We start from the raw sequence: 16919 nt of genomic DNA on the forward strand, positions 1-16919 counted from the left end.
GCTCACAAGTACATTTTTTTGTTTGTTTATGTCTGTATCTAATGTTTCTAGAAATACAACCTATTTTTGCTCCTGACTTTTATATTGCATTTAACTGACTGCCTTTCCCACATGACTTCTCAATTTTCTGCCTTAATTTTCTTGTTGCCTTCAGTTAGATATTGCTTTTAAATTTTCAGTATTAGTTTTAAAACTCTCTCCAGATTATTAATGAAAATAAATTATATTAGCCTACATTCTTGACCTTTTAACTGACACTGTTTACTGAGAAATCTTGCAAATGATGGTCACTTCTTTACAATTTACACTTTAATTCATAAAACAGGGTATTAAAACTTATGTAACGGATGAACACATTTTCATGGAGTGCTAGAAATAATGGGGTTTTGAGCTTCAAATACATACATATATGTATTTATAACAAGTGCCAGGCAGTTTGACAAAAATTAATTTCTGTATTCTCCACTCATTAAATCTGCAGTACCTTTTATGTTAGGTACAACAAGCTCCACCTGGCTGCTTAGCTGAATCTCAAACCCTAAGCAATGGGTATATTTATGCACTTTTTGATGTGACTGACAGAAGCCCAAACACATCGTGAGAACAAGGTATCAGAAAGCAGTGTTAAGAGGAAGCGTGTATTACACTGCCCCTCTTTGCAGAATTTGGGACCCACACATCATTCTTTGATTTAGGTGCTAGCTGCCAACATCGCCTCCTACGAAGTGGGAGGAAGAGTATACTGTGGGTGTATTTTCACTCACTGGTCTACGTTGTGGTTATGGGAAACGGAGCTCAGCTCCCTCCCAGCCCATGGATCTTGGGGGACGTTGCGTCCGCAGGGGACGTCCTGCCCCTTGGCTTGCCTGTGATTAGACAGAGGGGAGCTTGGCTCCCTTTTCCCTCTGATGCAGTAGGTTACAGCATGCAGCAGCAATGCTGTAGGCAACTGTGAACACCCCTACGACTGCTTAAATTCAGTTACTCTGGCATGCTGCCAAAACAAGGGCTGACTTCAAGAAGGCCGTGTTATAGGCTGCTGCAGAAAAGCACGCTTCTCTGCGAAGGGAAGTTCCTGTTACATATCCCAGGGTGACCTGCGCATTTCTCCAAACAGCATGACAACGCTGCTTCACGATTAGTTTATGAGCTACTCTTACTACTGGATGTTTTTTTCTGGAGAAGTACTCCTAACCACCTGTTCTTCATCCTGCATGGGTGCCATCGATTATTCTTGCACTAGTGCACAGTTCCTCTGCTGCTCCTTTTGAAACTCACCCTGTTTTTCTAAAGCTGTTTCTCAAGAGCTTTCTGAATTCTGTCTTGTCCTTCAATGCACCTGCAGATCCCTTCAGTTTCATGGGGACTGCAAATTTATTTTAATAAGCACATGCCATCATCCAGCTTATTAATGAAGAACAGCAAGGAATTATTAATAATTCTGCTATGGTTATGGCAATCCAACCAGCTCTCCAATAGGTCCTAGCTTCACCTAGACCATGTTCCTCAGCTTACTTATGAGACAGTATGAAAAAACCTTACCAAAAAGAAATGACATCTGCTGCTGCACCTCAGTTCTACTTCTTTCTTGTAGAAGGAAATCAAGCCATTGTTTGTTCATGGCAAAGGCTGATTGCCTTCTGCTGTTTTTCAGGTGCTGGTAGGTACTGCTGTGTACACACGTACCTTTTGCAATTTCTCAACAAAAAGCCAGTAAACAGTAAATAATATGGATATTCTTTTGAAAACAAGTTATCTTCCAGCTTTCTAACAGCTTTCCTAATTTATAGTGGATAGAAAGAAAGGGCTGGAAGTTATCTTATTGATTTTGCATATGAATACCTTTTCTCATACTCAATACATTTTTACATTGTACAAATGCCTTTCATATGTTTCTTTCAGTTTCCTCTTGGGTAATGTCTGAAGCAGCTCAACAGTCACCTAAGTTTCTTTTATGGACCTTCATCATCTTTTTTCAAACTTCCCTGCAACATTCTCCTCCAATACTGTAAAATTTCTTGATTTTCCTTACCAGAACTAAACAAAAATAACCTTAAAAACCCTCTTGGGGAATTACACTCCTTCCATGGCAAATAGTCTAGTGTTTGGTTATTATTTTTCTTGTATTCAACTGAGAAGAATGTTCCCATTTATTGTGATTTCATTAGTCAACACTATTTTCTTTTCTTTTTCATTTTTAACATGAAATATCCTTTAGATTATTTTTCAGAAAGATATTTTTAACAGCACAGAAATACCATTTAACTGGTCAGTGCTGTAGACTCAATATTTGAGAAAATATATGTATATTATATATATCAACACATACTTTTTAGGAAAGCAAGTGTAACTAGCAGTATTAGCACACTGAATTAATGAACTACATCTACCTAAATAATTCTCTCATTACTTTTAGTTCTGTAAGTCCTAGAGTTCTCTGGCCATTTATAAAATCATTGCTAGTGAAAATGAACATGGTGGTTTCACTGGTGCTCAACTCTTAATAGAATTTAGCCTACATAGCAAAATCCTCTCACAATCTTAGGGGTGTCTCCTAGATGGAAAACAGTATAAATCAGTCGTGACAAAGTGGAATTTGGCAGAGCTGGCTGGCCAGGCTGGCAAAACTCTTACCTCAATCATGTCTGGCATAAAATACTGTACTTCTACAATTTTTATGCAATAATAAAATAACTCACCAGAGAGATTTTACACCAGTCGATATGGAATTGAGTACGAAATTTTTTATCACAGGTTATTACAGGCTCCATTTCTTGACTGCACCTCAGCTGATTTTGTGGGTTTTCCACTTCTCGTAAGCAGGAAGAGAACGGAACATCTGCCCCAACCATAACGTACACGCTGCAGAAAGAGATGAGTGACAGACTGTCAGGATACCTCTCACAAATCCCCAAAGGACAACGACATACTCTTCCAAACATGATTATTGTTCACAGTAACATTCAGCTATGCTTTAAAGACTAAAATTACCTTTAAAAATTATTTTTCTTGACAGTATACTTTTTCTAAGCATATGAATAGCATATGAATATTGGGAACTATTAAATACCTGAAAAGCAGGCCAAATGACTGCTCAGAAGTAAGACTGGAATTACAAATAAGCATATTTACTAATAACTGCTTTATAATTAATGGAATTTATTAGTATTCCTTGGATTGTAAAATCTATATATAGGAACTGTTGCCTGTTGAAATGGTATCCAACACAATAAACCCGGTGTATAATGGGAGCTCAGAACATCAGTAAACTTTTCATATCTAATTCCAAAATATAAAACAGTAATTGAAAAGTTTCCAGAAAACCAGAAAAAATACTAAGCTTTTTGGTAAGAAAAAAAAGAGTAAAGCAAAAACATGAGAGTGACACATATGCTTACCCCTCTTTCATGTCATTAATAGGAAGTGGAACTCTCCCTCCCCGGTCGAGGGCTGAAGTAATGTTTATAGCATTCAAGCGCTCTGGCTGCCACACATTTTTCACTGCTCCAAGAAAGTCGCCAAGAACTTCACTTGCTAACATTTCTTCTACATTCATATTCCTTATGAAGAACTCCGCTTGATACGGCAAAGGAAAATCTGGGGGTCATGAAAAAGGAAAAGTTTTGACTTAAAGAATTTGAAGTAATGATTAATGCAATACCACTCTAAGATTGAAACACCTGTCTAAAAATCTTGTATTTGAACTAGCTCATTTTGAACCTAATGTGATTACGTTTAATTAAAATAGTACCATTAGCTGTTACTTAAGCTGAAAACCGTTGGCCTTTTATAAAACTACTGTGAGATGAAGAAGTGGACTAGAGCAGAAGAGTCTCAGCTGGTAAATCTTCATTAAACAGATAAAATCACATTCATTCTAGTTTTGGGGTCAACTGATCTGCAGCAACAATGGATTCCAACTTGCAATACTACAGACTGTAAATACGTAAACATGAATAAAAGAACTAATTTTACAGACATAAATGTCCACATGTCATAATCTCTTGTTTTCTGAATCTACTTATACAGTTGTTCTCTGCATAAAGAACGTGCAGAACTTAAACTAAACTAAACATGCAGAAAGAGAGTAAAATCCTTCATGTAAGGTCCACTTGAAAAGACAGGGGAAAAACAATTTTTTAAAAAGGCAAACAGGCTTTTTTTTATTAATAACAGTCCTGCCTGACAGAAATAATCTGGATAAAAATAACAAATTGAATCAAAACAGGGGCAATTCTCTTAATTCCTCTTTGTGCCCCTGCATTTGGCTTGAACACTAGAAAACTATTTTACAGTATTTTTTTATCTTAAAAGAACAGGAGCCATAAAATGGGTTTTCCTTATTCAGTTCAAAACACAACAAGCTATTTTCTGTACGTACCTTCTGCTGACATTATATTAATGATCAAATTATGTCTTGCTGTCTCAAAGGTACGCCTGTTATATGCAGTGATCTAGAGTGAAAAAGATATGACTGTAAAACAACAATGCAAATATGAAAAACAAGCAAATGAAACATCAATGCAAATTAAATTGATAATTTAGAAATACTTACCACCTTTTAAATACTCTGTCTCCTTATTTTGAAATGTATGAACATTCATTAATATAAAATTTGAAAGGTAGCATCAATTTATTTGATGCAGTACTACCTTCAAGTCAGGATACTGGAATTTTCTCAACCAGTCTATAGCCAAATACCATTATCCAAAGGATATATGTGAAAATAATATATTTCGGTCAAGATAAAAGTTTTCTGCCATACATGTGTATTCTTTCTTTTCTGCTGTCTTTAAGAGCAACCAATAAGCAAAGACCAGTTTCTCCATTTCCCCATCCACTCTCCATCAGGACTGTAAGATCTACATTCATTGATAGCTCCTAGGAAACTAAACTAGATGGAGATATTTAAAGGAAAAAGTGTCGGGATCCCAGCAATTCTCATCTTTGGGACTGGGGCTCAGTTTTAGTTCCAGCCCCGGTGAAGTCATACTGCATGAATGGATCCACAAGCATTGCTCCAAAACAAGTACTTTTAAGAAAAATCCTGGAATCTGTAACTGTAGAGGAACTGAAAACTAGTAGGTAGATGCAACATTCATGACTTATTTTTGCAAAATTACACCTTCATGATCCAATTATATTAAGGATACCAATCTTATAGTTTAAATGGACAGGATGCCTGAAATGCTTGCAAGTGGTTGGTTACTCCTCAGTGGTGACTCTGCTCCCAAGCTGTACTATGATTAACTGCTTGTTCATAAGAAATACAGAAACGAGGCTGGATATCAGTGTAATTATTTTCTCCACTTCTGTTTTTCCTGAAAGGTGATAAAATTTTCATGAAACAAACTGAAAAAGACCAACTTTCTTCCTAATTTTAGACTTTAGTTCATACATTTCAGGGACAAAGGAGAGACAGAGGAGTGGCAACAGAGACAGAACTATGGTCCTCCTCAGCAGAGAGAGCTACAAAGCAAAGCATTGTGACAGTGATTATTAAACAAACAAAAGTAATAGATGTCGCACTTCTTTTAAAGGATTTAAATGAAAAGGAAAAATGCTCTGGAATGTCTTCTGCAGGTTCATTTAAGTGTAGAGGGAAAAGCTTACCTGACACAATTACATCTCATGTAATGTGACAACTTCATTATAAAATTAATAGAAAACACATTCCTGAGATTTTTTTCAGTCCTCAATTGTTAAATTTTCAAAGGGTTGTTTCAACAGTAGTTTAAACGTTAACACTTAGAAAACCTAACTCTCTGGTTGTACAAGCTCTATAGAGGAACATGACAGCACCCGCTCTGAGTCTGCACTCCAGCAGTGAGAGTGGCCAGTGTGGACCATGCAGCTGTTCCAAGTGACAGTGGTGGAGATTCCCTCTGTACTGAATATTCATTCAAACACAAACTGTCTTTGCACAGCTTTCAAAGGAGCCTGAGCTCAAGAATGTTACCAGCTCTGCTGCAGTCCTATGCATAACATTAGGCTCTTCCAATCATCAGGTCTCCTCCAATTAATTGACCTACCCATGACATCACTTCAGGAATTAATACATGATGAAAGTTACACTCAGGCTACGGATATGCAACTACTCAGATGGCACTAGGACGTGTATCAAATGCAATCTGCCCTCCTCATGTGCTACAGAATTAATTCAAAAGCCACATCTGAGAGTGAGGCTGCAAGGAATTAATCTGTATGCTAGGCAAGATTCAGTTCAGATATAGGCTTGGGGTCATGCTTATAATGAAGGCCTTTATAAAGACACCAGAACATAAAAAACATGCCATTTAAAAAAGAGCAATTTAAAATAATGGTTTCCTCTACAGAAACCTAAGTGGGACCTGCAAGTACTTCTGCACATGATTAATTTTACAGATGTGATTAGTCCTACTGAAGTCAAAACTGAATCATGTATATAAAATTAAGCATAGGTGAAATTATCTACAGTATAACTTAACATTCAGAGATGTCATTCTTGAGGAAGAAAAATTACATCAAATGCATTTAGGAAAAAAACAACCCCTCATCCAGGGTTTAAGACAAATATACTGCTGAAGCAGCAAAATGGCTGGGGCAGTTAATGAGCAGATTTCCCCTCAACACCGTGAACCACACAGTGTCTGATTCAGTCTGCTGTTTATGATCTACACCGGGAAAATAGAGTCCTTTTTCCCTTTCAATTGCTGCTCATTGAGTAATTAGTGCTTTTAAACATTTGGATAGCTAATTGTCAGAAATAAAGTAGTGGGTTTTGTCACTGTTCCACTTACAAGAATAGAATTAAATGCATGTAAGTACTAATTAAAATAAAATCTATCAATAACATGAATAATGAACAAGGGAATATTTGATTTAAAATAATTCCATTAAAAGAAAAACAAACACAAAAAACACAAAAAACTTGTTTATTGACCAAACACTATTTTCCAGTGGGGAAAAGTCTGGCCCATATTTAGAGTTGAATATTACAAAGTTCAGAATTAAGTTATTCTTTATTCTTTACAGTTGTTTACAAAGTTTTTTGCCCTGTATTTTAAATAAAACTTTAATTTATTCACAATTTACTGAAATTAAATGCCTCTTAGAAAGATGAAGGGCAAAAGTCAGAATATATTGCATTTAGGAATAATGAGTTTAACTGGTTATTGCTATTTACTAATTATACCTTAAAAGTGAAACATTAAATGTCATACAACTTGGTTTTCTCTCAAAGGAGGATATAATGGTATCTAAGAGAAAATGTTAATGTCAAACCCCTGTCCCTGGCTTATAATCTTTTTTTAATGATTGTAATTAACTTTTAAAAAATAAGAGGAAATATTTGTTGACAGTTCTGGACCTTATACTCTAAAACAAAATACATCTTTTTGAACTTTTGAAAGAAAATACCTCAATGATGGTTGGTTTGCCCACATTTTCTACAGTTGGTGAGCCATATAGCACTCCATCACTGTATGGTGTCCTTTGTATATAGCGCAGCCATCCAGGTCTGTCAGGGTAACCCATTAAATTGGTATTAAATGTTATAGGATCATTACTTATTTCACCTAGATAGGAAAAATTATATTAGAATATTTACAAGGAAATGCTATATGCTTTGATTTTGATGTTTCCACTAGGAAGTCTTATTCTGACTTCCAGTTCTGTTTTCTAAACCTTTCCAAAAAGAAAAAAAAAATTGCTAACCTTTACTATATCAGAAACATGTTAACTCTTACTTAGCATTTGTAACTATTAAGAAATTCACATCTGAAAAGTGTAATCAACTGCAGAGATGAATGTACTGGTACTTCCTAGAGTTCTGGCTAACTGAGTGCTCATGCTCATTAACTAGCAGGTCTGACTTTTACAGCTCAGTTCCACCTAGAACTGAAGCATCTGACCACCTTTCTGACAAACACACAAAGTTCTCAGTCCTTTAATTCCCAAAAAAACCTTTCTTTATGTTTTTAATGATGGGTCCAGAGACCCAATGTATCTGGGAAAGCTTACTGTAAAGAGTGGCTGTGTAATCATCAATGCCTGAAAGCTTCTGTTAGCACAAGGACACCCCTACAAGTCTTCAGCACCAACAGCCTGGCAGCATTTTTTCTTTAGAGAACAAATAAATTCAAAAAAAAAAAAGGACAAGACATCCCTGCAAAATGGGGATGGTCCAGATGCAATCTCTAAAAGCCCCTCGAGTCAAACCAGTACAACAGTTGTCATGGTTCTTATCAATACTTTTTTACAAATGTCTGGATTTGACTTCAGTTTAGTTTAGTTCAGTAAGTGAAGTCAGGTGTGCCTCAGTGCTACCAGATCCTCACCACTGAGGCATAAGCACCGTCCAGCTGAGGCAGAGAACTCAGGCAAATCCATTCTGAGCAGACACCTCTGCACTGTGCTCCTCCAGCTCGGCTTTGAAATGGCAACAGCAGCCACTGTAGGACAAGTGACAAGAGAAGGTAACAGGCAGGCTGGCACAGAAGGTACAAACTGAACCCACTGAAGACAGAACAGGTGTCATCTCCTCCAGAGAGGAACAAAGAGACTGAGACCTGTTCCTGAAGGGAAACTAGTTTTCAGGTATGCATTTACACATCTGGCTGTGGGTAACAGGGACCAGAACCACACCGAACCAGCACCAGGGTGTAATGCAACTTTCCTTGCAGTTCTCTCAGGACATCTCAATAATCTAATTATTGCATTCATAACAAAATTCCCAGCATCACAAATGATTTGGGGAAAATCCTGACAGGCACATGTGATACATTCTGGTTTGCCCTTCATCAAGGTAGGCCATGCTAATGATCCAGCACAGCAAACAAAAATAAAAGAGCCACAGTAATATCTGGCCTTACAGTGAATTTCTCATATGACCACAACTGCCTGTGGGTACAGCAATTCCAGCTGTATCTGACACCAGATTCATACCGCCTTTGAACCACATAAATGTTGAGACAGGCTGGGGCTGTAAGGATTTGAAAGACAATCCATCATTAGGAAGAGTTTCCATTATGTGCCAAAACTGGGAGAAAACTGGGACAGAGGCAAACTTCATGCTGCCAGTCACTGTTACATGAAAAGAAGACTCAGGTATACACGTCAGGAAAAACATCCATTTTTCAAGGATAGGAAATTTTTTAAAGAATTTGTTTTATTAATAACAAAATTTAATCAATGCTAACAGAAGCTTACTTTTTCTTTAAAGTTAGTTTTGAAAACAGTACTCTCAAATCCATTCAAAAGCTTATTAAGCAGATTTTATGTGTGCAGTGCACATGTATTACAAGTTTTTCCTATTTTTAAAGGAAAATAGGATAGTTATATTTATAAAAATAGGATATATTTATATATTTATTATTCCTTGTCACTGTTGACAATCATGTGGTGAAGAATGCTCTCTTTCTCTTCCCACCCCCTCAGATTGCTTATACATATTCCAACCTGCCAATGATCAATCCTTTAGCTTTACCCTGGCATATATCACAACACCATACTTAGTGAAACATTTCCTAAAAACAAATTCCTTACTAACATTAAACTGTTCCTAAACATAGGAAGAAGGACGAATCCAAAGGATTGTTTTAAATAAAACATCATTAGTCTCATATTTGATTTAATTTTCTATTTTGTCTCGTCTACTATACGCATTCAAAGTGCTCCTTCATATAGCCTGCTAAATACCAAGTCTGAAACAGTGATCAGATAAATGTCATTTTCAGACATAATTATTAAACTTCCACAATTTCATATTTAATGTGAAACTGAAGAAAAGGTGTACTTCCTGATCTCAAATATATAATGTGTTATTATTAAGTACATTTTTCACAATACACAATTATACGCACCTTTTCACAAATGACAATCACAAACCAGAACATTTTAAACTTGTAGGACCAAATATTTTATTTCTTTTGAAGATATTTCAACAGAAACTAAAGACTCTCCTTTGTATGTTATGTGCTGAACTGTAAGGTATGCTAGACTTGAATTTTCCAAAACTTCCCCACCCCACCCCTATATTTTTATATAATATGGAAGATCTTAGCATCCCGTACCAGGTTTTGGGTAAGGAGGAAATTCCCCCTTAAAGTACTCTCTCTCCAAAACATGAACAAAAAGAACTCCAGCAGAAGGGTATACATTCCGATCAGAGTGCACCTTAGACAGAATCGTGTACACTGAAAAGCAGAAGGAAAGATAAGAGACAGAAAAAAGCAAAAATGAGACATGCTCCAGATAACACAGCATGCATTTCAACAGCAATGTGGGCATCTGGGAGAAGGAAAGCAACACATATTAGATACCTGTTAATAAGATTTTTAGAACAGAATGCAGAGCAAACCCTCTCTTTGCCCAACAGGATCTCTTCCAACATTGCAAAAAACAAAACCAACTATGTTAGGATTTCAGAAGTTGTATGAGCTATCTACTTTTATTGCAATTAAAAAAAAACAACCAAAGGAGGCTATTGTAATTTTATAGTAGGTTTATTTGTAATATTACATGAATAAAAATACATTAAGTGAATGATACAATTATGTCATCTTGATATTTTACATAAAAATAAGGAACATGAGAAATACAGAGGAACCTTACCAATCAGTGGTACTGATTCCTCACTAAATGGAAATGGTACATTTTTCAGTTCTTGTGCACAACAGGACAAAGCAACTCACTTCAGCTGATGATTTATATGAATTCTTAAAACTAGACTCTCTTAGACCAGCAAGTTCAGAAAACATACATCTAAAAATCTGGTTAGAGAGCTCATTGTTGAAGATGTTGTGCTTGTATTGAAGGATAAAACAGGACACAAGCAACTACAGGCCAGTCAGGCATCACCGATTCCAACCAAAAAGTGAAGCCACAGTTTACAGGACTCAGAATTAAAAACCTTAAGAAAAGTTAATTCAGAACAGCCAGCATATGTATTTTTATGTAATTACAAATTTAGTTGATAAAAGCAAATCTTATTGAGGTGTAACACATTTGACACAGTACTATATAGACATTTTAATAAATTAGAAGAATATAAAAATCATTATGACATATTGAATGGCTAAGAAACCACTTCATCAACAAGTTTAAAAACTTTAAGTATAAATGGAGAATATTGACCTAGTAGGTGTCTCTCATGGTGTCTTAACAGAACACACTGTAGGTCACACAACTATTCCATATTACTATTCCATTTTAAGTCAATGCCCTAAAAGAATCAATCATTGCTGACAATTTTTGTCAATGAAATGAGGCTTGCACAAGTGGTAAATAAAAGGCAAGTCACAGATACAGAGACACACAGCTACTTGCCTTGTTTCCTAAACTGAAAGAAACTTTATGAGAAGTCTAATCTCCAAACAAAGATTATAGGCCATACAGCACAGGGGTACTGTCATAGGGAAGAGCAACTCCGAAAGAGACTTCAGAGTCATCGCAACAAACTCAAAGGAACAAACTCCTACCTCCTACAAGATAAAAAGGGCTAATTTCAACACTTCAATCAATACACTTGAAATGTGGATCAAGCTCATGTAATTTTCTAATCCTGGCATAATTTTCCAGCCTTACCATTATACCAACCTTCTTACTTGAGATCTGCTTAAAAAGCCACTGCTAATTAGGCATTAATCACAGACATTCCATCCCTCGCACCACGTACTCTGTGTGGAATCTATCTCACCTAATTTTAGATGCCTATAGAAACAACATCCAACACTGAGTTAGTAAGGCTCCTTTTATAGTCAGTGGAGAAGAAACAGATGCTTCTAGGGGTTGATTAATTTGATTTCTCCCGTAAAATGAGATGAATCATGTCCCAGATTCCTGACTACACTGACTAGGTCTCCCCTGACTGCAGAGGCAGCTGAGAGGAGACACAGACATCTCTAACATAGACCTCTGCATTTCATTACATACTTCCCACTCTTCAAGCCTGATACTGCAGAATTAATAGTCTCAAGCTCTGGATATACTATTGATCAAATTCCACAGCAGTTGCTTTTTCCCACTTTTGGAAACTGCTTTTAGCACTGTACTGAACAGAATATCTTTCTAATAATTGTACCTGAAAGACAAAATTAAAATGGATCCTGAAATTTAAATAGTTAATTACAATTTTGTGTTACCAGTTACTGTAATTTTAATTATGTAGACTTGATTTAAGTACAATAACATAGCTACTTGATTTGTAAAATTAAAATTAAATTTTTGGTGACCCAAAAAACTTTTTGCACTCACTTTTGTGAATGAGCTGTAAATATAGCAAGAAAACTAATTAATTTGTTTTAAAATATTCTCAAGAAAAGCTTAAAAATTTATAATATTAATAGAGCAGGAAAGTTTATAAAAATACGGTAGCTGGCTGAAAATGCATAAAATATCTAGAAAAAAAATCCATCTCTGATGCTTTGACTGTAAAATGAAAATCCATTTCAAACAGGAAGAGCAGGGAAAAAGTAATATATATTTTCTCCATGAGCAATAGTTTTAGAAAGGAAGAAAGATAAGAGAATCAGCACTTACTGAAAAAAAAAAAACAAAAAACCAAACCCAAACCCTTAACACATTTCTTTTGTCTGTTAGACAAAATCTATTGTAGCCACTAAATGCCTGCCCATTCCTGGTAATGAGATGTTCTCTGTTGCTGAAGTAAGCACACCAATAAGGATTTCATGCACATATTAAACAGCAATCTTGGTGGAAGATGCCTCTCAGAAAGAAGAAACCCACAAACTTATTTTATCTTATAATGACAAACACATTGTAATGATGCAAGCATGGAGATTAAGTATTCAAAAGTTCTTGCCCCTCTTGTCAGAGAAGCTCTCGTCTTTTTTCCCCTACGAAGTTCCTTCAAAATCAGAAGGAAAATCACGAGTCTTCATCCCACTACAGCAATCTACTGCTTTTCAATAATGAAGCAAATGAAATGCTATTTTTTTGAGAAGCTTTTAAAACCCACAATTATTTTCATAAGACTGCCTGAGACTGGAGATGGATGTTTAATCATCTTAGGTGATCTAAGGATAAAACTGAATATACTTACCAACTTCTAGATAGTAATATAATACAGAAGACTGCCAGATGTGAATTGCCTGAGCAGCAGGAAAACGATAATACAGTTGCCATCACAGAAACCTGGTGGGATGACTCACAGGACTGGAGTGCTGCAGTGTGTGACTGTAAACTCTTTAGAAGGGACGGGCAAGGAAGCAGAGGTGGTGGGGTAGCCCTGTACGTTAGGGAGCGTTTCAATTGCCTGGAGCTTAATGATGGTGACAATAGGGTTGAGTGTTTATGGGTAAGAATTGGGGGAAGACCAACAGGGCAGATACCATGGTGGAAACCTGTTACAGACCACCTGACCAGGATGAAAAGGCAGACAAAATATTCTATAAGCAGCTGGGAGAAATCTCACAAGCACCAGCCCTTGTTCTTGTTGGGGACTTCAACTTGCCAGGTGTCTGCTGAAAATACAATACAGCGGAGAGGAAACAGTCTAGGAGGTTCCTGGAGTGCGTGAAAACAACTTCCTGACACAGCTGGTGAGTGAGCCAGCTAGGAAAGGCACCCCACTGGACCTGCTGTTAGTGAACAGAGAAGGACTTGTGGGTGATGCGATGGCTGGAGGCCATCTCGGGCACAGCAATCATGAAATGATAAAGGTTTTTGTACTTGGAGAAGTAAGGAAGGGGGTCAGCAGAACTGCTGTCTTGGACTTCTGGAGGGCAGACTTTGGTCTGTTTAGGAGCGTGGTTGAGAGAGTCCTTTGGGAGGCAGTCCTGAAGGGTAAAGGAGTACAGGAAGACTGGATGTTCTTCAAGAAGGAAATCAAAAGCACAGGAACAGGCCATCCTCATATGCTGAAAGATGAGCTGACAAGGAAGAAGAATGGGCTGGCTGAGCAGAGAGCTTTGGCTAGAACTCAGGAAAAAGAGAATTTATGGCCTTTGGAACAATGGACAGGCAACTGAGAAGGACTATAAGGATGTCGTGAGGTTATGCAGGGAGAAAATCAGAAGGGCCAAAGCCCAACTAGAACTTAATCTGGCTACTGCCACAAAAGACAATTAAAACTGTTTTTATAAATACATTAGCAGCAAAAGGAGGGCTAAGGAGAATCTCCATCCTCTATTGGATGCAGGGGAAACAGTGACAAAGGGCGAGGAAAAGGCTGAGGTCCTTAATGCCTTCTTTGTCTCATCTTTAATAGTAAGACCAGTTGTTCTTTGGGTACCCAGCCCCCTGAGCTGGAAGACAGGGACAGAGAGCAGAGCGAAGCCCCCATAATCCAAGGGGAAATGGTTCATGACCTGCTACATCACTTAGACACATGCAAGTCCATGGGGTCGGATGGGATCCACCCAAGGGTACTGATGGAGCTGGCAGAAGTGCTCACCAAGACACTTTCTATCATTTATCAGCAGTCCTGGCTAACCAGGGAGGTCCCAGTGGACTAGGGCTCAGCAAATGTGATGCCCATCTACAAGAAGGGCTGGAAGGAGGATCCAGGGAACTACAGGCCTGTCAGTCTGACGTTGGTGCCAGAGGTTATGAAGCAGATCATCATGAGTGCCATCACACAGCACGTACAGGACAACCAGGTGATCAGGCCCAGTCAGTACAGGTTTATGAAAGGCAGGTCCTGCTTGACTAACCTGACCTAACCTGTCCTCCTATGACAAAGGGACCCACACAATGAATGAGGGAAAGCCTGTGCATGTTGTCTACCCAGGCTTTAGTAAAGCCTTTGACACAGTTTCCCACAGCATTCTCCTGCAGAAACTGGCTGCTCATGGCTTGGACAGGTGTACTCTTCACTAGGTAAAAAGCCAATAGCATACTGGCTTGTATCATAAATAGTGTGTCTGGCAGGACTAGCAAAGTCATCTTCCCCCTGTATTAAAGAAAGACAGTGAGACACTGGAGCACATCCAAAGAAGAGCAATGAAGCTGGTGAAGGGTCTAGAGAACAAGTCTTATGAGGAGCAGCTGAGGGAACTAGGGTTGTTCAGCCTGGAGAAAAGGAGGCTGAAGGGAGACCTTATCATTCTCTACAACTACCTGAAAAGAGGTTGCAGTGAGGTGGGCGTCAGCCTCATCTCTCAAGTAACAACTGATAGGACAAGAGGAAATGGCATAAAGTTGCACCAGGAGAGGTTTAGACTGGATAGTAGGAAAAATTTCTTCACCAAAAGGGTTGTCAAGCATTGGAACAGGCTGCCCAGGGAAGTGGTTGAGTCATCATCCCTGGAGGTATTTAAAAAACGTGTAGATGTGGTGCTTAGGGACATGGTTTAGCAGTGGACTTGGCAGTGTTCCATTAATGGTTGGACCTGATGATCCTAAAGGTCTTTTCCAACCTAAACAATCCTATGATTCTAAATTCCCTGTGGCAGATAAAAATCTCAGGAACTGTGAAGGTTTCTGTAAAATGAACCATGGGAAATCAAAAATCCTTACTACATAGGATCACAACAGATCCCCACTAGAAAAAAAGACAGTATCAGCTACCTCAACAGCACTGTTTTCTTTCCTGTTTCCAGATCCCTCGGTGGATTTTCTATAGATCCCAAGATAGATCTGTGCAGAAAGTTTAGAAGTTCTGGAGATTGGGAAAGAAGTACATTAATTGGGAACTGAAGGCTGGAAAACACGCATCAGTTTTTTTGAAACATGTACAGAAACTGACCCAGTTGTTGTTCTTGTAGGTCTTGAACATGGGCACAGTCAGGAATTCAACTAGGATTACATCTGCTTCCAGCCCAGAGCCTGTTATCAGATACAGATGACCACCATCTCCAGAAATTTCAGAAGATCTACCATGGTGGATAAAGACTGTATGATGATGATCATCAGAAAAAATCCACCCAGAAATTTTTTTCTGGGAATTTCATTGTGTTCTCTCCCCATTGATTTTTAGCAGATGAAGCACAATCCCAGAAATAACTTGATCTGAGGGCCAATCCAGATTGCCTGCCTGGATGGGCAATCAATGCAAAGCCTTTTCTCAGCTAGTGTACACTAGTTAAAATATTCTGTGTGTACTTACATAAATGACAGTAAAATTGGCATTTTACATAAGCATATGAAAAGATTTTTTTAAATTGTTACAGACAAGTTACTGTATTAAGCAAACTGCAGAGGTATCTCCAAGCAACCAGCCGCAATAAGAAATGTGCAGTATTAGGTATACACACAGCCATTATTTCAAGCAAAGCAATAGGAACAGGAAAAGTTGGGGAAGACTCACAAAGACACACAGATCTTGAATGTTTAAAGAAGAAATTGAAGAAATACAAAATTTTCCAAATTACTTACCTTGAAATAGCACCTTATCCCTAAAACAAGGACATGACTGAAAAAGCAAGAGTGATATTAAAAGCAGATTTGACTGAACCAACATGGGATTTAAACTTACAACCTAAACTCACCATTCTTCTCAACAGCCTTTATTCTGCTGATAATATAACTGTGGGCTTGCTTAGTCGTCCAGTTAACTGTTCCATTATTGCCATCAGCAGAGCTTAACAAAAAAGCTTTTCAGAATAAAACAAATGCAAAAAAAAAATTAGTCAGATCAATAGACTCCCACAAACCAAGTATTAGATGGGATCAGATGCCCTCTAAACCAGGTTTTGGTCTTAGTTAGAGTTTAGGAATCTCAGGTGTTTGATTTGAATATATAGAAACATAATAATCTTTCGGACAGTCACCTTTTTGACACTCATTTTTCCAAATATCCCAAGTTTACACTAAATGCTTCAACCTCTGTAGACACTTCTGCTGACTTAATTATACTGATAATAAAGACAATGAAGAGCATTCTCTGATAAATACATTTGCACTGGCAAAACCTCATATACAGGGCAAGACATATCTAAAGTGACTTTCACTGGCATAGTATATTTTGGCCAAAGTAG

At 37.6% G+C, this 16919-nt stretch overlaps 1 protein-coding gene across 5 annotated transcripts in view; it reads right to left on the reverse strand.

Annotated features, from left to right (window-relative positions):
- Positions 1-16530, reverse strand: part of SGCE (sarcoglycan epsilon) — a 24403-nt gene extending 7873 nt beyond the window's left edge. For 2 of the 5 annotated variants that reach the window (XM_029083865.1, XM_029083864.1), the window contains exons 1-6: positions 16431-16530; positions 10053-10175; positions 7399-7556; positions 4382-4454; positions 3399-3597; positions 2700-2862 (exon numbers count right to left, since the gene is read on the reverse strand). In XM_029083865.1, coding sequence (XP_028939698.1) covers positions 2700-2862; positions 3399-3597; positions 4382-4454; positions 7399-7515 — 552 coding nt within the window. In that variant the 5' untranslated portion in view covers positions 7516-7556; positions 10053-10175; positions 16431-16530. Of the gene's footprint in view, positions 1-2699; positions 2863-3398; positions 3598-4381; positions 4455-7398; positions 7557-10052; positions 10176-14986; positions 15003-16430 lie in introns of those variants that run through there. The other 3 variants (XM_029083866.1, XM_029083867.1, XM_029083863.1) reach the window with 3 other exon arrangements.
- Between the last annotated feature and the right edge of the window lie 389 nt (positions 16531-16919).

Source organism: Antrostomus carolinensis, unplaced genomic scaffold (genome assembly GCF_000700745.2).
Source record: "Antrostomus carolinensis isolate BGI_N321 unplaced genomic scaffold, ASM70074v2 scaffold362, whole genome shotgun sequence".
Lineage (NCBI taxonomy): Eukaryota > Metazoa > Chordata > Aves > Caprimulgiformes > Caprimulgidae > Antrostomus > Antrostomus carolinensis.